Below are 23,787 nucleotides of genomic sequence, written 5' to 3'. Positions count from 1 at the left end.
TAGTCTTTATAACCGCTTTCACAATGAACCATAGAAGTACTTTTATTAAGTTTTTTAAAAATGCAATTCATGATGAATGCAAATTATGAAAACTTGAGATCTTTCTAAAATGTAAATTTAAGTGGCTCCCAGAGCAAGTAGTAGTTGTTGTATGTCATTGAGTAGATTCCCACTCATAGTGACCCTATGGGACAGAGTAGAGCTGCCCTGTAGGATTTCCTAGGCTGAAGTCTTTATGGAAGCAGATCGCCAGATCTTTTCTCCTGTGGAGCCACTGGTGGTTCGGACTGCCAACCTTTTGGTTAATAGCCAGGCACTTAACTGTTGTGCCACCAGGGTTCCTTAGCACAAGTAGTAGTGATGGTAAAATATAAGTATCATTTCAGGATCAGATTTTATTTTCTACCTATCATCTCCCTTGGAATTGTATTCAAGGATGACACTTTCGGGTTCGAAAAGGCAACCTCTGACTTATTGTGCCTTCTGCAGCTCAGCCCATTATTAGCAAAACCCATCTCCTTTTAAGTTCTGACAGTTAAATTTGAAGTTGACCTGAAACCTTTGCTCAAAATGAATCACCCCTATTTGCATTTGGGGCTTTGCCATTTGTAATTCATTTTCCTTTGTCCACAGCTACCTGCATAATGTTATGTTTTGGTGAATCCTTACCACTTATCTTTCACCTACCTGCTTATAGGTTGTGCTTTCTACAGGTTGGGGTTCCTTTGGAATCCATTTTCTGCATATGTTTGTATGCGGATTTGATTGGCCACATTTCAGGACCTCATTGCAAGTGGTTCTGTTCCCCAGTTTGATAATGGTTCATGGAGGCAGGTAAGTGACAGAGCTGGGGCCAGATGTAAGTAGAACACCAGGTCTTGCAGTCGCATAGGACCACTGTCTTAGCAACTTATGAGTGAAGAGAAACTAGGAATGTGGCATTGTATTCCTTGATCAGCGTCTGTTACAGGAAGGAATGAGACAGTGGTTGAATTGATTCTTTTACATCTACTGTGACATCCTGGGCCTGTTTTATGGTTCTACCTTGCCTGTCTTAGAAATAGCATACATGTTAGTCATTAAGTAAAATTTTGGTCTTGCTTACGTTAATATTCCAGACCATTTATTCGTCTTTTGAACTGAACAGGCAGAGTGCCTATGATGATACCCTCATTCAAAGAGTACCTTATTCTCCTTTCAGAGAAAGTGAATTTTACAAAGTAAGTCTGGATGTTTTTCCACAATTGATTTCGTTCTGTACCATTAAACAGCTATTTCTCTCCTCCCTGTCTTCAGTTCTATATCTGTATTCAAACCTAGACTGAACATTGTTGAGTTCACTTTGAGCAGTGTTTGTTATGCCAAAAAGGACACAACTTGGGGGGACTCATCTGGATCTAGAGTGACATCTAGGACTCTTGGAGTTCCTGTTCCTCTGGGCTGGTACCTATTCTTTTCTACCAAATACTGACTTCTGAACTAATCTCAAGGGGTTTTATGTTTGTTGCTTTGTTTGTTGTTTTTAAAGCTCTGAACTGAGAGCAGAAATGCTGTTCTGAGTGAGAGAGGTTCGGGAAGCAGTAGGCTTCGTCTTCCCTCAACCTGTCTGGCCTTTGGTGAGTTTGGGAGTGTTGACAGAGTCCTGAGCCCTCTTGGCAGAGAACACAGATCAGAAAGAGAGAAATCACTGGGCAGGGGCCAGGTCCCCACTTGCCTCATTAGGGGGTATTCAGCCTTGTCTGTCTGGCAGGACACATGTAATCATAGAGACCCAGCATTTCAGCAGCTGGCAGAGGAAAGTGATGGGTAGGGACAGCTGCAAATGAGCCACAAGCTAGATCTGAGGAGATTAAGCACTTACTTCACTTGGGGGATAGAGAGAAGGAAGGAAGCCGAGGGCTTAGCAGGGTAAGTTACTTTTCCATCAACCTGTCTGCTTGCTTAGTTTATAGTTGAGTGAAGTGTTAATCACACCAAGGAGTGTTAATCACTGATCAAACAGCTGAGGGAGGTCAAAGTAGGTATTTTGTATTTTAGGTATTTCTCCTTTTCTCGTTCTCTTTCCTGACCCCTTTTGAGGTGCCCCAATGACCAGCTTCATTTCCCCTTTACCTCCCTGCCTCTCCAAAGACATTTTGTGTTTGCTGGTGAATTAGAGACAATTAGATGGGTTCTGCCAGTCTGGAGATGGATGGTGAAAGGATGCTTGTGGTTTAGGTATTTTACAGGTGAAACTTGGGGCTTTTGGTGTTGAGGGAGAAAGATGGGAGACCTAAGTCTAGGAATAAGCTAATATTTTGGTTTGGAATTTGGAGATGAAGGATGAGAATTCTTCTGTGCCTATCCAGTTCATGTCTCCTCTCCAGCCCTTGGAGTTTTCTGTCTTACATACTGGGAATAAATTAGCCCAAGCCACTGGGGATGACTAGAAAAAAGACAAAGTTATTCTTTTTTTAGACAGGGTAGACTGTGGGCTCTGGAAAGTGTTGTGAGCTTATTGCAATTCCTTTCATCCTCTCCTGTTGTGTCCTCTCTGTTTTGTTTCTTTGTCAACTCCCCCCCCCCCCCCCCAAACTTGGAGCAGCCTGGGGCTCTTTGCAGGAACGTTAGAGTCATTGGACCTGAGCCTGGGCCTGGGGCACAGAAATGCTGATGTGAGCCTGATGGCTTGTAAAGGTGCAAATGCAAAGGTCTCCTACCTTCTTCCCTTTCTGCCAGAAAGCCAGCTGTTTTGGGTCTTGAACTTACCCTAGAGACAAAGGAGACTGTGACATCAGGGATTTCACCACCATCTCCTCATGCTGTGTAATATCTTTGACTTCCAGCCAGTCAGACCAACCACCAGAAAGCCAAAAGTTAATCTTCCATTGGAGGAAAAACTCTCCTTGCAAATAGAGATAAGTGAGGCAGTACCTTTCTGGCCTAAATTTGCTTCCATTACAGCAGAAAGGCTTATGGTTGAAAATCAGGAAGATATTTATAGCTCTTGGGATTCAAGACCCTGGAATTGTCTCAAATCCAAGACACATATCCTCCATACCTGTAAAGAAAAGATGGATCCTTTCTGTCAGGGTTTAAGGAGGTGTTATTCCTTCCTGAAGGTGGATGATAAATGATTTTTTTCTAGAGTTGTGATAATTCTGGAAACACGATGAGAATATTGATTGATTAAAAGTGGAGGGAAGAGTCAGATCAGTTATTGGGAATGGATTCCCAAGGTGAGAAGGGCAATTCCACCCACCCTTTAGTAAGAGGACAAGACCCTTAAGCCCTAAGATATTCTAGTATCTTTAAGTCCTGTTTCTTCTTGAGTAGGAATGAAGAGGGTGTGGTATGCGGAGGAGCTCAGCTGTCTCTATTCTGTGGACTCTGAATCCATCCATTCACCCTTGGGATGAGGGAGAGATTAAAAACTAGAAACATCTGAATGAGGAGAAAAAGTACAAAGAAAAATAAAAATCAGTTCTTCCCTTAACCTGAGGGCAGGGGTTTGCAAAGGCCGTATTGTAAGGTGTGCATACGAGCTGCTTGATCGTCTGAGCTTGTTTCTTTGCCACCTACACCTCAGCTGAATGATAATTCTCACGTTTTTCTTTATGACCTAGCAGCTCTGGTCTAGAAAAAGGACATTTTTGTAATAAGATATGATCCCTGATCTGAACTTAAGTAGGTACCTCATTCGCAGTAGGACCAACCACTGTCATCATTTTTATCCCCTATCATTTCCCTGTCCCCGGAGACAGTTAACTGGGGGTTAATATTTTTTAGCCCCTCAGCCTTTATAGATCCTTTCCTGCTTCATCCCTTATTTAGGTGAATTTCACCTAATGTAAATGTAACTATTTAAAAATGAACATTTCAGTGGCACTTAGTATATTCGCATCGTTTTGCAACCACCACTTCTGTCTAGTTGAAAACGTTTTCATCACTGCAAAATAAAACCCTGAGCCCATTAAGCAGTTACTTCTTATCCCCACCCCCAACTCCTGGTAACCACCAAATTAGCTTTCTGTGTCTATGGTCTTAACCGATACTAAATGCTTCATATAAATGGAATCGTACAATTTGTTACCTTTTGTGCCTTTTCACTTAGCGTAATGTTTTGAAGTTTATTCACACAGTAGCATGTATCAGTACTTCATTCCTGTTTACCAATGAATAGTAGTCTTCTGTGTGGATGGACCACGATTTGCTTCTCTCTTCATCTGCTCATGAACGTTTGAGCTGTTTCTATCTTTTGACTGTTGTGAATAGTGCTGCTGTGAACATGTATGGGCATGTATTTGAGTACTTCTTTTCACTTCTCTTGTGTCCATACCTAGGAGTGCGATTGCTGGGTCATGTGGTAATTCTATGTTTAACTTTTTAAGGAACGTCAAACTGGCTGCACCATTTTACGTTTCAGCCAGCAGTGTACAAGGGTTCCAATTTCTTCACATCCTTGCCAACGCTTATTTTCCATTTTCTCATTACTTCTTGCATGCTGTGTTACGTCACCTTTTGTTTACTTCCCTTTTTGCAGTTCATCCCGTCACCAACTTATTCTGCGTATTGCTAGTGGATAAATTTTTCTAAAACCCTTCTAATTGTATTGCTTTCAGCTCATAAATCTCGATTGGAGTTCCTTTGTAAATGAATGAAGAAAGTCTAAACTCCTTAACATAGCATGTGATATTAATCTGCCTCGCTAACCTTATATCCCAGCATACCTTTGATACCCTCTTTAGATTTAACAAAGGAGCTCTGGTGGTGCAGTGGTTAAGTACTCAGCTGCAGAAGGAAAGGTCAGTTTTTGAAACTGTCTGGGGAGAAAGCTGTGGCAGTCTGCTTCCATAAAGACTACAGCCTTGGAAACTCAAGGGGACAGTTCTACCCTGTCCTATAGGATCGTTCTGAGTCCAGATCAAATTAACGGCAGTAGAGTATGGGTTAGATTTAACAATCAAACTCAGACCAGAATGTTCCCACCTCCTTTTCTACGCTCACACTTTCCTTTGCTTGGAATTCCTTTGTCCCTCGTTTCCATGTATTTAAATTATTCCTATCTTTTAAGGTCCATTTTGGATGCCACCTTATTCATGAAGTCTTCCTTTAGCTCACAAACTAAAGATAAACTTCTCTTCCGACCTCCCATTACTTGATTTTGTTTCACTTTACTTACAGGATTTACATACTGCCTTACTGTTTACATCTAATTCCCACTACAAGACATTTATATGATATTTTTTTCATATATTTGTTTCCATATAATAACTTGTAAATAATCTATCAGAAAATGTTTATTGAATGGCTGGTTCTTTTTTTTCCATCAGCATGCTCCCTTTTGTCTACTCAGCCCTTGTGGGGAGACGGGGGGGGGGGGGGAAGGGGAGCAGGGAAGCAGGACATCACAGAGTCCCGGCTAGGTAACTGGTAGGTGTGGGCTTAGTTGTTTCAGAACTTGCCTTTTAGGAAATTTTTTCTTTTATTTGCCGAGTTTGCTTTGACTACACAAGTTGATCATTGTGGTACTCATTTGTATTGCATTTAATTTCTACTTCTACATGCTAGTAGGTCTTTTAAGATGTGTATTTTGTTTCCTCAACTAGATTAATTAGACTGGCTAATTCCCCAATTTTATGGTAGCTTTAAACAGTATTCTGTTGGTTTTTCTTCTCTTCTAAGTTGATTTTTAACATAACACTAATAATATCTGAATATATTCTTATAAAAAAGTCAAACATTACAGATACATCTGAACTTGCCGTTGATCAGCCTACCTCCCATCCCAATGCCTTCTTACCCTCCTCAGAGTTAATCACTGTTAATCAGTTTTAAATAAGCCCTGCCAGACCTTTTCAATGCATTTACAACATACATAATTATATATAGAACTTTATATGTGACACGCGGTAAACAAAAAGAACTTTATATGTGACACGCGGTATATGTATAAATAATACTTATATGTAATTATTTCCCTTCTATTTTTTTACTGCCTGTGGTATTAAATAAATATTACTGATACCTGAGAAGGGCCTGGACCTGAGAGACTGGAATGAGAAGTGAAAGGTCACTTCTAACGTATGAACACACATTATATGTATCCAGCTTGCAAAAGTTCATTCCATATTTGTTCTACATATAGTCCCTGGATATCAGTGGCCAGGCCATGGCTCCACGGTCCCAGCGACGAAGGCACAAGAAACCCCCCTCATTGGTGGCTCCTGTGGTTGTGACCCCACCCAAGGTTGTGACCCCTGTGCCTCTGACCCTCTCAAAACCTGGCCCTAGCATTGATGCACTTGGCTTCTTCTCTTTGGAGGATAACGTTCCTGGTCTACCCCAGCTGATCCTTCAGAAGTTGAACATGAAAAGCTATGAAGAATACAAGTGAGTGTTCAGCTTTGTGGACAAGGGATATGTTATCTCTGATAGTAGTGATTGCAGAAGGCGGAGAGGAAGTATAATTTGGGAAATACAGGGTATTTGCAGTGAGAATTTTTCTCATTCCTGACTCTTGCTGGTTTTATTGCTATAGAAGAATATAATTTAAGTGAAGAGTAATGATGGGGTTAGGGAACATGGGAATAGGAAGTGTGTAAGAGAGGTCGGAAACATGAGAGATTTTGTAGACATTCTTTTCCCTATTTCCACCCTTCCTCCATGCTGTCTCTGCAGGTTGGTGATAGATGGGGGTACCCCTACATCGGGCTTTGGATTTCGATGTCTTCAAGAAATGTTCCAGAAGATGGAGGACACATTTCGATTCTGTGCTCAATGTAGAGTACTCCCTAGTGGCCTTTCAGACTCCAGGGTCCTCCGATACTGCAAGAGGTGACTTGTGAGGATAATGGGGGTCATCCAGAAATAACCCTATTCTAAAACCTCATTCCTAGAGGGAAGGTCTGAGAGATTTTAGAATAATTTAGGGCTCACTTGGTTTGGGATGGGCTCCTGCCTATTTTTGGTAATATGGGGGAGGTAAGACAGAGAATCCTTTTTATCTCCCTCCACTTGAATACCCAAGGGGTAAGAAACACCTGTCCTGGGGAGGATGAGGGTCAAGAGTCTTACCTATGATGAGAGGGCAGTCACAAACTCCCAGTGTTTTTTTTTTTTTGTCTGTTAAGAGATGGGAATGGTGAGTTGTTCCAGAGACTGATTTGTTACTCTGTCCTAAGAAAATAATTATTTTCCCAACTGCTCTTGCCTCCCTCCCCCTGAAAAAAACATGGGCCCCAAATTTGGTATGTCATATGTCACTCCTCTCCCCATTCTCCTTACCCAGTGATCTTTCTCCCTAGGTGCAGGAATACCAACCCCCTGTCTACATACCCTTCAGTCACCTTTATGGTTTAGGAATACCTGTTTCTGTGGCTCATCCTCTCAGGTGCAGAAATGTGTATTACTGTGGTCCAGAGTGCCAGAGGTCAGACTGGCCAGCACACAAGAGGGTCTGTCAAGTGCTGCGGCTCGTAGCTGTGGACCGTCTCATGGAATGGCTTCTGGTTACAGGTGGAGTGGTGGTCTAAGGAGCCCTGCCATAGTGGTCAAAGTTCGACAAAGATATAAAAGCATGTTGTTATGAGAAACTGGGGCAAGGAACTAGGGCACTCCTGGTCACAGGTTGGGGGAACGAATATGGAGGAATTCTTGACCGTTAGTGAGGAGGGAATTTGGCAATCAGGGAAGGATTAGGACACTTCTCTTGTTCCTTCTTTGCTGCAGGTGATCTTGTCCCACCCTCAGGACCTTGGCCATGGCCGGCTGAAGTTGTGCAGGGCTGGGACACCTGGTTTTCTATGCGAGGGTTACAGCTAGATACTACACTGAATGCTGTGCTATGTAGTCATGCTATGACCACCCTGTGGGCCAGTGTAAGACAACCAAGGCCAGGTTCAGATGTTCTGCAGGGCTCTTTGAAACGGCTGCTGACAGATGCCTTGTCACGGCCCTTGACGCTGGGCCTAGGGCTTCAGTCCTTGAGGATAGATGTTGGCAAGGCTGGGGGAAGCACAGTGCACGTGGTTGGTGCTTCCCATGTGGAGACCTTCCTCACTCGCCCTGGGGACTATGATGAGCTTAGCTACATGTTTCCTGGACACCTTGGCCTCCGTGTGATCATGGTTGGTGTAGATGTGGCTACTGGCTTTTCACAGAGCACCTCAACTTCACCCCTGGAACCTGGCACAGTTCAGCTTAGCAGCCACAAAGGTCTCTATCATGACTTCTGGGAGGAGCAGGTAGAGACTGGGAACGTAGCCCATCCAGATTTGGTGGTGGGATTCCATCCAGGTAAGAGTTGTGGGCTCAGGGGAATATTGGGTGGCTCCCCTGGGAATCCTGACCTTGTATCTTTGGGACGCCATTAATTTGGTCTGGTTAAACATAACAGGATGATGACCTTGGTTGATCATTAGCCATACATGCTACACCTGGGTTCAGAATGTTCTGTTGAAGAGCCTGGGGTGGGTTATGGGGGTAATGATGAGTATTGGGGGTGAGTAAGGTGAGGGGTGGGATAGACACAGTCAAGAAGTATCTTGCTTAGGGTCTGTCTCAACCTTTCACCTCGTTATACCCATTTCCACTTTTGCTTCCTAGGTTTCCATTCCTCTCCAGACTTGATGGAGGCTTGGCTGCCCACCCTGCTGCTACTTCGTGATTATAAGATCCCAACACTGCTCACCATTTACAGGTTTTCACCTCTTCATATTTGTGATATTTCCCTGCCTCACTCACACCTTCCTTTTTATTGATGAGTTTATTTCTCTCCGCCTTGCTCATCTTTTTCTTGTGGTGAGAATTCTCCTTCCCACTTGGCTTTCTCATCCCCCTGAAACAAAGTTGTGTGCTGGTTAATAGGGGATTTAGTTAAACACTTGAGAGTGAGAGATAGTCCTTACCTAGTCCAGCCTTAGGTAACTCTTGGAATTGATGAGTCTAGAAATGTCAGGTTCTTGAGCAGTTTTTCCCCTCTCTCTCATAATCAGTAGAGCAATTTTTCTTATATCTCTCCCATAGCCATCAGGAGTTGGCAGCCTCTTTGCAGATTCTGGTGGACCTGGATATGCACATCACTGCCTATGGAGCTAACCCTTTCACGTCCCTCAAACCCGAACAGGTCTATTCCAACCCCAACAAGCAGCCAGTATACTGCAATGCCTACTATATCATGTTTCTTGGAAGCTCCTGCCAGCTGGATGAGAGACAAGTGGAAGAGAAAGTGGATGGCAGGGTTTAAATAGCTGAGCCAGATACTGACTGGATGCCTAGAAAGTGGGGATGTTGTGATGAAATTACTGTCCTAATGCCAGATTGTTGCCAACTTTGAAACCCACTATATTCTAAATCTCATTCATTGTCCAGGCAAAGATTCTAAGCTGAATGACAGCTCCTATGACATGACTTATTGCTGAGAGGTTAAACTACAACATCTTCTAGGGACACCAATCTTGACTTAATGGGTGACAAGAGGCCCTGGTTATCTATCTTTCCAGAGACTAGAGTTCCTAACAGTTTCCTTTGTGAGGAAGTTGTAATTCTTGACTTGAACCAGATGGCAATATCTTCTACTAGAGAAGAAGAGTGAGAAGACAACTACCTTATTCTGAAAAACAAAAAACAAACTTTCTTCTTATCCAGCAATTTGGGATAAAGAATGGAGAGGTGTCAGTGACTTAAAATGGTACAAAAATGGACAGGTCATAGAATGGGTTGGGAGCATGGACTTGGTTGTTAAGATTGGTACAGTTTTATTTCCTGGCTTTCCCAAGAGAAATAGCTCATTTTCCCATTTTCACTTGGGGACTTCTGTTCCTAGAGCAGTTTTTGGTCCCAGTGTTATAATTAGATATCCTGGGATATATCAGACTTAGCCTGAATTTATTGGCATTATTTGTTATCACCTGCTCTGTAGCATAATAAACTCAGTTCGAAGCTTCTTAAGCTACTTGTTTTATCTTATTTTGTAATCACTGGCAAGTAGTACTCATCTGTACACAGCACCTCAACACTGGAGGTTTCTCTCTTGCCAAGGGAATGATTAGCATCAGCTTCTGTCTGGGCCTGCCACTCTACCACGCCGTTGTTTCATGATATGCTTCTCTTTTCACACTCTGAGGATTAGGACATTGTCTAGTCATTCATTCCAACAATCTTGCCATGACTTCCCCAGCCCCACCCCAAGAGACACGTACACACGCTTATTGCTGACTCTAATAGGGATAATGCTAGAATTTATTCATTCAAAACATTTAGTGCCTATCATGTGAAAGATACTGTATGGGGGCATTTGGGAGATACAAAGGTGAATGAGACAATCCTTATTCTTAACCTAGGAAGGAAAATAATAATAACATACACAGAACTTTATTACAGGGTGTGTGAGCCCTGGTGGCGCAGCGGTTAAGCACTTGGCTGCTAAACAAAAGGCCGGCGGTTCGAACTCACCAGTTACCTCGCGCGAGAAAGAGGTGGTAGTCTGCTCCCATAAAGATCGCAGCCTGGGAAACCCTGTGGGGGCACTTCTACTCTGTCCTGTAGGGTCGCTATGAGTCAGAATTGACTGGCTGGACAGCAGTGTGGAGTAAGAACAGTGAGAGAGGCTTGTCATGCTAAGGAAATAGAGTGAAAGTTATCACTTTGCTGATAGCGAAGGTTTTGTGAATTAGAATTTTATTGAACAGTTTTGTGAATTAGACTTTTATTAAACAGGGCAGGGCATTACAAGTGGATAGAACAACCAGAGCAGAAGTTCAGAGGCAGAAAACACTGGAGATATTTTGGGGTACTACCTTAGCTGGATTCTCTAGAGGAGCAAAACAGTGAAGCATGTATATAAATAAATACAGAGAGAGATTTATTTCAAGGAAATGGCTCATGCAGTTGTAGAGGCTGACAAGTCCCAAATCTGTGAGTCAGGCACCAGGCTGGAGGCTTACTCCTGACTCAATGGTTGCAGGGGCTGGCGAACCCAAAATCAGCAGGTCAGACGGCAGGCTGTTGGCTCATGTCCCGAGAACCAGAGGTCAGAGGATGATGAGTTGGATGCAGGATTGAGAGTGTGTGAGCTTTGACAGAATATCCATATATATTGCATGCAGGCCACACTCCAAGGAAACTCCCCTTTCAACTGATTGGCTGCTCACATCAGATCAAAAAATGGGGGAGGATTACATAATATCTGCCTAACCACTGAGAATCATGGCCTTGCCAAGTTGACACATAACCTTACTATCACAGGTACATTGGGGGATTAGTACAAATTAATCCTGGAAGGTAGATTGGAACCAGACTATAGAGCATAGCCTACTGATCAGAGCATGGGCTTTGGTAGTATGTGGATCTGAGTATGAATCCAGGGCAACCATCAAATATTTTTTGTGCTCCTGGGAGAGTTAATTTTTTTCTAAGCCTTGCTTCTCTCATCTGTAAATGAGAATAATACCTAATATCCAGAGGAACATTAAGAGTTAAATGATTTTTCCCTAAGATCAGGAATCAGACGAGGAAGCCCCCTTTCACCACTGCAATTCAACACTGTAATGGAACTTCTAGCCAGAGCAATTAGGCAAGAAAACAGTATAAAAGGCACCCAAAATGGGAAGAAACAAAACTATTCACAGATGACATGTTCCTGTATATAGAAAATCCCGAAGAATCCACAAGAAAGCTACCAGAGCTAATAAATGAATTTGTCAAAGTTGCAGGTAAAAAATCAACAAATGAAAATCAGTTGAGTTTCTATACACCAGCAATGAACAGTCTGAAAAGGAAATTAAGAAAAACATTCAATTTATAATAGCAGCTAAAAGAATAAAATACCTAGGAATAATTTAACAAGGGAGGTGAAATACTTGTATACTGAAAACTATAAAACATTGCTGACAGAAATTAAAGAAGGCCTAAATAAATAGAAGGACAGTCTGTGTTCATGAATTAGAAGACTTAATATTGTTAAGATGTCTAAACTACCCAAAGCCGTCTATAGATTCAACACAATCCCCATCAAAATTCCAACACTCTTTGCAGAAATGGAAAAGCCAATCCTCAAATTTATTTGGAATTGTAAGGGGCTCCAAACAGCCAAAACAATCTTGAAAATGAAGAACAAAGTAGGAGGACTCGAACTTCCTCATTCCAAAATGTGCTATAAAGCACAGTAATCAAAACAGACTGGCACTAGTATAAGGATAAACATAGACCAATAGAATAGAATTGAGAACCCAGAAATAAACTCATATGTCTAAGGCCAATGGGTTTTTGTCAAAGGTATCAAGTCCGTTCAATGGAGAAAGAATAGTTTCTACAACAAATTGTGCTGGGACAACTGGATGTCTACATGCAAAGTTGAAGTTGAACCCATAACACATACCATATACAAAAATTAAAATGGATTGATGTTCTAATGTAAGAACTAAAATCAAAAAACTCTTGGAAGAAAACTTAAGGGTAAAGCTTTACGACCTTGTTTTTTACTGTGAATTCTTAGATGTGGCACCAAAAGGAAAAACAGATAAATTAAGACTTCATCAAAATTAAAAACTTTTGTGCATCGAAGAACTTTATCAAGAAAATGAAGAGAGAGCCTAAGTATTGGGAGGAAATTTTTGGTTAATCATATATCTGATAACGGTTTAATATCCAGACTATATAAAGAACTACAACTCAACAACATAAGGACAAACAACCCAATTAAAAAATGAGGAAAGGAATAGACATTTATCCAGAGAAGATACACAAATAGGCAATAAGCACATGAAAAGATGTTCAGTGTCATTGGTCGTTGTCGTTAGGTACCAATGAGTCAAAATCAAAATCACAATGAGATACCACTGCTCATTCATTAGGATGGCCGTGATCAGAAACACAAACTAACAAGTTTTGTCTTAGATGCAGAGAAATTGGGACCCTTGTGAATTGCTGGGGGGAAGGTAAAATGGTGCAGTAGCTGTGAAAACAGTTTGGAGTTTCCTCAGAGTTAAACATAGAACTACCATATGACCCAACAATTCCATTTCCAGGTATATACCCAAAAGACATAAAAGCAGGTTCTCTGATCCTCATACACCAATGTTTATTGGAGCATTATTCACAATAGCCAAAAGGTAGAAACAACCCAAATGTCCATCAACTGATAAATGGCTAAACAAAATGTGGTATACCCACACAACGGAATATTATTCAGCCATAAAGAGAAATGAAGTACTGATTCATGCTATAATGTGAATTAACCTTGAAAGCATCTTAGAAAGAAGCCAGTCTCAAAAGACCACATATTGTATGATTCCATTTATAAAAATATCCAGAATAGGCAAATGTATGGAGACAAAGTAGATTAGTGGTTGACTAGGGCTGGAGTGGGATAGTTGGGAGGTGATGGCTAAAAAGCATGGGGTTTCTTCTTGGGGTGATGAAAATGTTCTAAAATTGATCTTCGTGATGGATTCATAACTGTGAATATACTAAAAACCATTGAATTGTACACTTTAAATGAGTGAGTTTTATTGTATGTGAATTGTGTCTCAAGAAAGCTGGTACCAAAAGAATAACTACAGAGGCTTAGAGAGTATTTAAAAAAAAAAAATTGTGACTGTTAAGTGCTTAGAACTTAGTAAAGGAGGCTTGGTGGTACAGTGGCTAAGTGCTCGGCTGCTAACAATAAAGTTTAGCAGTTCGAACCCACCAGCCGCTCGGTGGGAGAAAAATGTGGCAGTCTGCTTCCATAAAGATTTACAGCTTTGGAAACCCTATGGGGCAGTTCTACTCTGTCCTATACAGTTGCTATGAGTCGAAATTGACTCGACAACGATGCATTTGGTTATTGGTAGCACTTAGTAAAACCAAAAAACCAAACCTGTTTCCGTCCAGTGAATTCTGACTCATAGTGACCGTATAAGACAGTAGAACTGCCCCACAGGGTTCTCAAGGAGCATCTGGTGGATTCAAACTGCTGACCTTTTGGTTAGCAGCTAAGCTCTTAACCACTGTGCCACCAGGGCTCCAGCACTTAGTACCCATAACCCATTGCCATGGAGTCGATTTCGACTTATAATGACCCTATAGGACAGAGTAACCAGTGACACAAAAACTTGCAAGTCAAATGATTGGTAGAGTGGTGATACCAGTATGTAAAAGTTTAAATGCCTGTCTTCATGCTACATGCTGAGGGTTGCTAGATGTGGTCTTAAAGAGTTACAGTTTAATAGGGGGAGATTGACGTAAGGGCAGAATTGTAGAGTTATATTTTCTGAAGTCAGCACATGAGGGGAAAAATTATATTGTCATAACTGTCGATGAAAATTGCTTAGAATAGCACCACATTGGATTTTGACATACCCTGTCATTAGGTTGTGTCATTAGGTTGGAAACCCTGGTGGCGTAGTGGTTAAGTGCTGTGGCTACTAACCAAAATGTCGGCAGTTCGAATCCACAAGGCACTCCTTAGAAACTCTATGGGGCAGTTCTACTCTGTCCTATAGGGTCGCTATGAGTTGGAATCAACTTGACACCAGTGGGTTTGGTTTGGTTTGGTTTGGTCATTAGGTCTATGACAGTCAAATTTTCTTCCAGTGCTTAGTAAACTATTGATCACCAAATAGTTGGCTTGGATTTATGGGACCCTGTAGTAGTCAATCAAATATTTATTGAACACTTTCTATTAGACTCTAGAGTTACATACCAGAGTCCCTGCTCTCAAGGAGTTTACATTCTAGTCGGGGAGACAAACAGTAAACACACAAAACCGAAAAACCCAAACCCATTGCCGTTGAGTTGATTCTGACTCGTAGCAATCCTGTAGGACAAGATCATAGAACTGCCCCATAGGGTTTCCAGGGAGCGGCTGGTGAATTCAACCTGCGACCTTTTGTTTAGCAGCCGAATGCTTAACCACTATGCCACCGGGATTTCTAGTAAACACATAGAATATTAGATATTTTTAGATGCCATAAAGAAAATTAAATAGGGTAATGAGTGTGTATAACTGGTGGGGTGGCTGCTAATGCTGTGATGTTCAGGGAATCTCTTTGAGATGACACATACAGTGGAGATAACGTTCCAAGTAGAAAAAATAGCAAGTGCAAAGGTCCTGAGGATCTCTAGTGTTTGGGTATAAGCTTGGCATGTTTGTACAAAAGGCCACTGTGACCAAAAAAAAAAAAAAAAAAATCCTTTGCTGTCAAGTCGATTCCAACCCATGGTGACCCTATAGGACAGAGTAAAAGTGCCCCACATGGTTTCCAAGGAGCAGCTGTTGGATTCGGACTGCTAACCTTTTTGGTTAGAGGTCCAACACTTAACTACTGTGCCACCAGGGCTCCCAATTGTAATTCAGAAGGAAAGTGAAAAGGAGTAAGATCAGTGAGGCAGGGACCAGATATAAAGAACCTAAAAGGCCACTGTCAGGGGTTTGGATTTTATTACGGTTTCAGTGGGAAGTTCTGGAGAGTTGGCAGTCAAGGGAATAACATGACCCAGTTTATTCTATTCACTCTAACTCAGGGTTTCTCAACCTTAGCACTATTGAGATTTTGGGCTGCATAATGTTTAGTAGCATACCTTTCTTCTAGCTACTAGATTCTAGTATCATCCCCCCTGCAATTGTGACAACCAAAAGGTTCCCAAGACATTGCCAAGTCACCACTCTGACGGTACAAAAAGTATGTGCATTTAAAACACTAGACTTGGATACAGTGAGATGTTCACATTAGGAGAAGCATAATGGCTCATTTCATGTGAACTCTGAAGTTCAAAGGTTTTCTGTTTTGTTTTTTTTTGCTAAGTTTATGTGGTTGAATACAGGTAAGTTCAATGCTTATGTGCTATGACTCCACTGTTAAGTGTGGCACAGTGGACATCTCTAAGAGGTCCAATCAGGGACAAAAAGGACAGAATGGTTAAGTCTACCCAGGAGAAGGCAAGGAAAAGAAGAAAGTGAGGAAAAGTTTCTTGCAGTAGGAAAGAAATAGACAATCTTTGGATTGAATCTATTTGGATAGATAATTGCTAAAAGGTGGCCAATGTGCTTTCTAGGCAGAGGAAGCGTGAGAAAAGGGCCTCTGATCCTGGAGGGCCTTGTACGCCAGGAAAGAAGGATGACTTGAAAGGCGAAGGGGGAAATGCAGTGTGTCTGAGCAGGCTGTTGGATATTTGGGCCTACAGCTCAGGAAAGTGGGCTTAATGGAAATAAGAGGTTTGAAAAATATCCTCTTAAGGTTAGCTGATAGTTAAGGCAAAGGAAGGGGTGGGGGTGAAATCACCAAGGAAGTAGTGTGGTGAACAGAGGAGTAAGGGCAGTCTTCTTAGGGAATGTTTAAGTTTCGGAGGTCTCTGGGGTAGGTAGTACAGAAAGGCCTGGTGGGAGCTAGGGAATAAAATGCTGGGTACCCAAGATACTCTACAGTTTTGTTTATCGTTGCCAGATTTGGCAGTAATCTGCCTAAGTACCTTCCAACTTTATCCCTATTTTGGGATCATGTCTATCTTGCTGTTCCCACTTAAAATCCTTAAAACCCATCACCCTAGCAGGCTTTTGGGTAGAAAAGCATTAGAGTAACAGTAGGTTGATGGTTCTCAAACTGTAGTGTGCATCAGAGCCGCCGGGAGGGCTTGTTGAAATACAGATTATGGGGAATCACCCCCCGAGTTTGTGATTCAGTAGATGTAAAGTGGAGCCAAGGACTGCATTTCTAACCAGTTCCCAGGTAATGTGGATGCTGCTGATCTGGGGATCACACTTGAGAACCACTGTGATAGGTAGCTGGTTGAGTTTTGCTCTGGAATACAGACTTTCTTAATGAGTTTAAGATACTGGCCTGAGCCCTTGAAATTGCCTCATGTTTAATGCTACTGCGTGTGTCAGACGTTAGGGCTCCCAGGATGGTGCGTGAGGGGAGCCTAGACCCATCTAACAACTCCCTTCGGGAGTGGTTTTGATTAGTTCATTCTCGAGTTCTGACTATCTAGGATTTCCAATAAATATTCATTTCACAGGTGACTAATAAAAGCCACCGCCCCTATCTTTAGTAGATACCGAGGAGGACAGGGCATTTCAGAGGCGGAGTGGCTGCATCCTGCCTCCGAGTCTGAGCCCCTCTGTGCTATCCACCACCGAAGGGGCTTCGGGATTCCCCCAGAGCCCCTGCAACTTGAGTGTCTTGAGATGGGCCGGAAGTGTTAGAGCGGGGCCCTTGGGACCGAGGAATGTGAAAAAACCTGCCCTACCACCCGAACTAAGCGTCTTCACCCACTGGCGGAGCTGCGCGGAGGGCCGTCCGGAAGCCTCGCCGGGTCCCTGCACCGCCCCTCGTACCGCGGGGGCGTTCCCCTGCCCTGCCCGCTCCGCCCCTCCCACCTCGGGGGCGTTCCCCTGCCCTGCCCGCTCCGCCCCTCCCACCTCGGGGGCGTTCCCCTGCCCTGCCCGCCCCGCCCCTCCCACCTCGGGGGCGTTCCCCTGCCCTGCCCGCTCCGCCCCTCCCACCTCGGGGGCGTTCCCCTGCCCTGCCCGCCCCGCCCCTCCCACCTCGGGGGCGTTCCCCTGCCCTGCCCGCCCCGCCCCTCCCACCTCGGGGGCGTTCCCCTGCCCTGCCCGCTCCGCCCCTCGTACCGCGGGGGCGTTCCCCTGCCCTGCCCGCTCCGCCCCTCCCACCTCGGGGGCGTTCCCCTGCCCTGCGCGCTCCGCCCCTCCCACCTCGGGGCCGTCCCCCTGCCGCCGCGTCCTAACGGGCTGAGGCGGTGGCCCCCTGCGCCCCGCCCCCCAGCGGGCCCGCCCCCGGCTCCATTTTGCGGGCGACCTGGCTGTTCTGTGGCGCGGCTGCCCCGGAGTCAGGTGAGGAGCCGTACCCTCTACCCTTCGCACCCTCTCGGCCCGCTCGGTCATCCCGCTCGCGGCCCGCCCTGGCGCCTGCCTGCCCGGAGGTGGGAGTTTAAGGGTCAGGGCGCGGCCGAGGGCCGTGCGGGCCCCCCGGGTGGCGGGCGCCGCGATTGCGCGTCACGGGACCTGGGCTGCCGGCCGGGGGCGACTTGGGACGGGATCGTGGAATGGGACGGGGCTGGCGCCCGGCCCGGCGTGAGGGACGGCGAGGAAGTCCTGTGTGTCCCCTCTGCCTGTCTTCGTCCGGGTATCAGAGCGAGCGGTGACGCGCCGCCGTCAGGCAGGTGACCACAGGTGGAGGGGCTGAGGCCGGGGCGGCCTTGCTGGAGCGACCTCAGGAGATCTGAGCGGGAAAACCAGCGAGCAGCGTCGCGAGCTAAACCTGGCTGGTGGATAGACTTTCTGGTGACACAGCAGATTTAAGGAAACTTGGGAAATTTGTACGTAGTGAACCCTGGGACAGTATGCGTAAACCTAAAATTGTACACTGAATCAGGTTTATAATGAGTCGGAATCGACTCGACGGCAGTAGGTTTGGTTTCTTCTTGGAAATCGCATTCCAGGTTCCTGTTTCCTAACAGCAGCACTCTTGTGCTGATATTCGCCCATCCTGTGGGATCGTTTCTCAGTGAAGGAAACCAGGGTAGAGAAGGGAGATGGGGCTGATGGATGGATCTGGTGGCTGTTGTCCACCACAAAATGATAGAAGTCAAAAGAGGCGCCCTGTCTTCTGCCTGCTTTAAACGGCCTGCTTTCTGCTGATAGGGAGCTAACCTGATCTGCCCTAATTCGATAATAAGTGTAATGAATTACCTCTCTGGCAAGGAAAGCGTTTCAAGTGCTAGATTTAAAAAAAAAAAAAAACAAACCCACTGCCTTGGAGTCAGTTCTGACTCTTAACGATCCTATGGAACAGAGTAGAACTGTCCAGTATGGTTTCCAAGGAGCGGCTGATGGATTTGAACTGCTGATCTTTTGGTTAGCACCCTGAGCTCTTAACTACTTTGCCACCAGGGCTCCAAGCACTGGATAGGATAGGAGGTAGAAGGGGTAATTTTGGCCATGGCAAACTGCCCCTCATTCCTCACCCATTGGTGGCTGCCTACCCTTGTCTATGCAGAGTGCGAGCCATGCCTCCAGGTTATTTATTCGAGGGCCCTAACTGACTGATTTAAATGGCCCCTATATTGACTCGTAAGCTGGTTTTGGAAAATTATAGTATCTGCCTTTCGCCCACTTTAGTGACCCTTCCTGTTTTCGTGTTTGTTTCATCAGAAAAGTGTTACGGTCTTCTTGTGTTCCTGGGCTTTATGCCACTTATGAGACTCCATAGTGAGACCCAACCCTTTTAGTAGCTGACTCACTGGGTGGAGATGGTTTAGATAACCAAGAATGAGTTTCTGGTCTTAAAGAGTTGCTGACAGAATGTTAAGAAGAAAATAAAAGCCTTGGTTCACCAGTGTAGTCTTTTTCGTCACCGGTCACCTTTGAGCAACTTGTTGAGTCACCCTGGTGTTTAAATTTTTGCAAACACCTTTTAAATCTACTTTTTGAACAGGTGATTCATGCACAGGGTACACAATTATAAAAGAGCCAAAGGTACATTGAAAAGTAAGTCTCCTCATTGTGCTTACCTCCCAGGAAGCAGCCACTGTTTCTCCTTCCTTGGATATCCTTTCAGAGCTATTCTATACATACACAAGCAAATATGTTTATTTTTATACATATATAGTTGCCAACTATCTATGCAGTTTTTCACCTTGCTTTTTTTCCACTTAATATGTCTTGGACATGGTTTTATGTGTGAGTATAAAGAGCTGCCTCATTTTTAATAACTGTGTAACACTCCATTGTATGGATATCCATAATCCATGTACTCCATATGGGTGGCTGTTGAGATTGTTTTTAAATCTTATCTGTTACAAATAACACTGCAATGAATAGTCGTGTCCATACATAATTTTGGACTTGTGCAAGTACCTCTGTAAGCTACATTCCTGGAAATGAAATGGCTTTCTAGCTCTTTGTATAAATACATTCTTCAAAATCTATCCAAATTCACTTTCTTAAAATTGCATTAATTTTTTTTTTATATGCAGATAGTATTTGCTTTATTTTCATTTTGTTTTCAAACTCTTGTGGACATATTCTTCTAGACTATTAAAGGTAAGATTTAATATAGTAGCTACAGGATGTAGAAACAGGCCTTTGTTACAGGAATAATTCTCCTGAGATTTAGAAATTTGACTTGCTTATTATTTTGGTACTGTAATTACCTGTTGTAAAAAACAGGACTTGGCATCTGACCTCTAACTTCACAAGGGCAAAGGAGAGTGAAGACCAACAGCCCAAGGCTGATTCCCATGAGGCGGATGTCAGACATGCCTCTGTCTCCACTACCTTTACCAACTCTGACACCAGCCGTCCCTCCCACAACACTCTCTACTTCTCTGCTGGATTCAGTAATTCATTGCAGTGGCCACACAGAACTCACAGATTATGGGGTTTGTTAAGGAAGTAATAGGTTACAATTCAGGCTCAGAAACACTCCAGGATACAGTTCTTCCATCAGGACAGCCTCTTCCCAGGGGTGCAAGCAGGCACGCCTCTCTCCCTGGCCCTCAGTCTGTGCCTAAAGGCACTCAGCCTTCTCGCTCCATGGGCCAGGAAGCCTACTGCACTGTCTCCTGTGGGTGGCTCTGGCGCGTCTCTCCTGCCGGGCTCTTCCTTGGTGGTGGTGGACTCGTGTCTTTTCTCTCCTCTGAGGTGCCTCATTTCAAGCCCAGTGGGATGGCAAAACTGACCAGTCTCTTTGGTGGCCCTCAGTTACACTCTCACACAGTCCTACCCAATCAGTTGGGTGCGAGTTACAAGACCATGGCTAGAAAGGCCACACAAAAGTGGTCCATCATATTGCACCTGTTGCCTAGTTATTATTTATTTCATAAAATATTTTCATATTTTTTTCTTTTGACATGACACTCTTATCCCTTGGTCCATCTGGCTTTTCTTTAGATGCTGTCATCCCTCCTTTACTCCCCATACCACCAGCCAGGCTTAGAGAAGAAGAAAGCAAAAGCAGTTTCGCCTGTACTTATTTTTATACGCAGGCCTGTGGATTCCAAATGATTATTTTAGAATGGACTGGATCAAATTTTCTTATTTTTTAATAAACTTTCTTATTAATTTATAACACTGAATATATTCCCATCCATTCTCAATTTAGCGAGTTTTTAGCTTCTATCCTGTGCTTATATGATAAAGGACATTATAATAACTTAAATTTATTACCTAATTTTCCTGTACTGTGTACTCAAAAGGCAGGACTGTGTACTCAAAAGGCAGGATCCTTTTTCCCCATTATTCTACCCACACCGAAGGTGGTGCTTATTACATAATGGGCTCTAATAAATATTTGGTTAAATTGGATTTGTTTGGAGCCTTGCTATAAAAGAAATACAAATCATTTACAGCCGTCTTGGGGGAGAAAAACCAAAACATACATTTAAAAATTTAGCAAATTAGATTGTAAAGCCAGAAATGCCAAAATATTCTGGTACCACCAAGTGTGATCCACTGACCGGCAGCATCAACATCACCTGGAAATTTTGTTCAAAGTTTGGAATCTCAGGCCCCTATCCCACAACTAATGAATGAGAGCCTACATGTTAACAGGATCTCCAGTGATTCATGTACATATTAAAGTTTAAGAAGCTGTTTTATTTGGTATGTACTTCAAAGAAGGGACAGGTAAGATTTGAGCTGGATAAATCGTTTCCGAGTAGGAAGAGTGAGTGAGCCCAGACTTGAGGGCCAAATCAGATTAATGATAACACTGGCTTAAGCAAAGGCACGTTGGGAATGGTTCAAGTGGTAGAGATTTCATTTTGAGGGTTAGGGCTTGGTAAGAAAAATTTAATAGATACATTGGGACCAGTACTAAGAAGGCCTGAATGTCTAGCCGATGAGTTTGCTTTTGCTACTCCAGCAGTAGTCACTGAAGATTTTTGAGCTGAAGAATAATAGTATGCTGAAAGAGCAGCATTTTAGGAAAGTTCATCTAGTGACTGTGCCCAGGAATATCAGAAGGATGAGAGATGATAAGCAAGGACATAAATGGAGAAGTAATTTTAGTAAGATAAACATTGAGTGATGAAAACCTGGCCTCAGGAGATAGCCATGAGAATAGAAATGAGAGAAGAACAGGAGAGGCATTTCAAAGGAAGAACAGAAAAACGTTAGGTTACTTACTACACTGGAAAAAAAAAAAAAGAGTCATGGGTAATTCAAGGAGTGGTACTATTGACAGCTTTGGGATATTAAGAGTAGTGTGGTAGAGATGCCACACCAATACCGAAAGCCTCCTAACTGGCTTCTCACGGTTACATCTCACCTTTTGCCTGGCATGTGACATTGTTCTACTTTCCTGCCAAGCTGTGTGGCACCTTTTAAAACCTTGATCATTCCTTTACCCTCCAATCTCAGTACAGTGCTTTATGGTAGATGCTAAACAAATGATTATTGACTGTATATAGGTAAATTCCCAGGTACGTTACATTAATCACTAGTAGTATTTTAGATTTGATCAGGCTGAGAAAGGGTGTTCTTTTAAATGTTTGTTTTTTCTCTGTTATTTGTATTTTAAGTTTAGTAGTGTTCTCTTCAGTTGTAAAAGGCATATGTATAGTATTTTATTTTTTCTCACATTAGCTCCATTTGTTTTACATGAACTCTTTTTTTTTTTTTTTTTAACTTTTCATTATGGAAAACTTTAAATGTACACAAGTAGAAGGTGTAATGAATCCCCATGGACTTACCACCCAGCATTAACAGTTACTGGCTCGTGGCTGATCTTGTTCCATCTACACTCATGTACAGCCCCTCCCTATTATTTTGAAGCGATTCCCAGACATCATACTGTTTTATCTGTAAACATGCAGTGTGTATCTCTAAAAGATAAGGATTGTTGTTGTTGTGTGCCGTCCAGTTGATTCTGACTCACAGCAGCCCCATGTGACAGAGCAGAACTGCCTCGTAGCATTGTCTTGGTTGTAATCTTTATGGAAGCAGGTTAGCAGGTCTTATCTTTCTCCCGTGGAGCCACTTAGTGAGTTTGAACCGCCAGCCTTTCGGCTAGCAGCCGTGTACTTAACCATTTTCGTTACCAGAGCATATATTATTATCATACCTAAAAAAGTAATTTCTTAATATCACCAAAAAAGGAAACCCTGGTGGCGTAGTGGTTAAGAGCTATGTCTGCTAACCAACAGATCGGGAGTTGAAATCCACCAGGCGCTCCATGGAAACTCTATGGGGCAGTTCTACTCTGTCCTGTAGGGTCGCTGTGAGTTAGAACCGACTGGATGGCAGTGGGTTTGGGTTTGGTTTTGGTTTTATCACCGAAAAAAACAAGTCAGTGGCTGTTGAGTTGATTCTAACTGGTGATGACACCATGGGTTTTAGCGTAGAACTGGGCTCCACGGGGTTTTCAGTGGCCGTGGTCTTTGGAAGTAGATGATCAGGACTTTCTTCTGAGGTGCCTCGGAGTGGATTCGAGCTGCCAGCCCTTCGGTTATCCGTAAAGTGCATTAGCCATTTGCACCACTCAAGGACTAATATCACCAAGTGTCCAGGTTATTATTTTCATTTCCAAAAGTAAATGAGTTCCTTCTGAAGAAAATTTCAGACTCTCTTTTGCCGACGTCAGTTCCCAAAAGATATTTCCAGTGTTCATTTTGCTAATTAGAATGCTGTCTACTCTTGGTCACTATATATTATCTCAGAATAATCTATGTTTGAATGCCTCTTTAGTCCCAGACTGACTTCACTCTACCACCCCTTAGTCATCTAGTGCTGCTCTAACAGAAATACCACAAGTGGATGGCTTTAACAAACAGAAATGTATTCTCTCAGAGTCTAGGGGGCTAGGA

The 23,787-nt window shown here is 43.4% G+C and overlaps 2 protein-coding genes across 2 annotated transcripts in view; both read left to right on the top strand.

Annotated features, from left to right (window-relative positions):
* Positions 1-5,384: 5,384 nt before the first annotated feature.
* Positions 5,385-17,293, top strand: MSS51 (MSS51 mitochondrial translational activator). Its single transcript, XM_010589227.3, has 6 exons — positions 5,385-6,372; positions 6,661-6,816; positions 7,373-7,497; positions 7,711-8,277; positions 8,587-8,680; positions 9,007-17,293. Exons 1-6 carry the CDS (start codon positions 6,152-6,154, stop codon positions 9,224-9,226), a joined length of 1,383 nt encoding a protein of 460 aa, XP_010587529.1. The 5' UTR covers positions 5,385-6,151; the 3' UTR covers positions 9,227-17,293.
* Positions 17,294-17,733: 440 nt separating this feature from the next.
* The window catches only part of ANXA7 (annexin A7), a 31,754-nt gene continuing 25,700 nt past the window's right edge, over positions 17,734-23,787 (top strand). Inside the window, exon 1 of the mRNA XM_003408898.3 lies at positions 17,734-17,812. The gene's annotated coding sequence lies outside the window, so the exon portion shown is untranslated. The remainder of the gene's footprint in view (positions 17,813-23,787) is intronic.

This window comes from Loxodonta africana, chromosome 16, assembly GCF_030014295.1.
Source record: "Loxodonta africana isolate mLoxAfr1 chromosome 16, mLoxAfr1.hap2, whole genome shotgun sequence".
NCBI classification, from domain to species: domain Eukaryota; kingdom Metazoa; phylum Chordata; class Mammalia; order Proboscidea; family Elephantidae; genus Loxodonta; species Loxodonta africana.
Note: the sequence above shows the minus strand (reverse complement) of the source record. Positions and strands in the feature narration are given on the sequence as shown.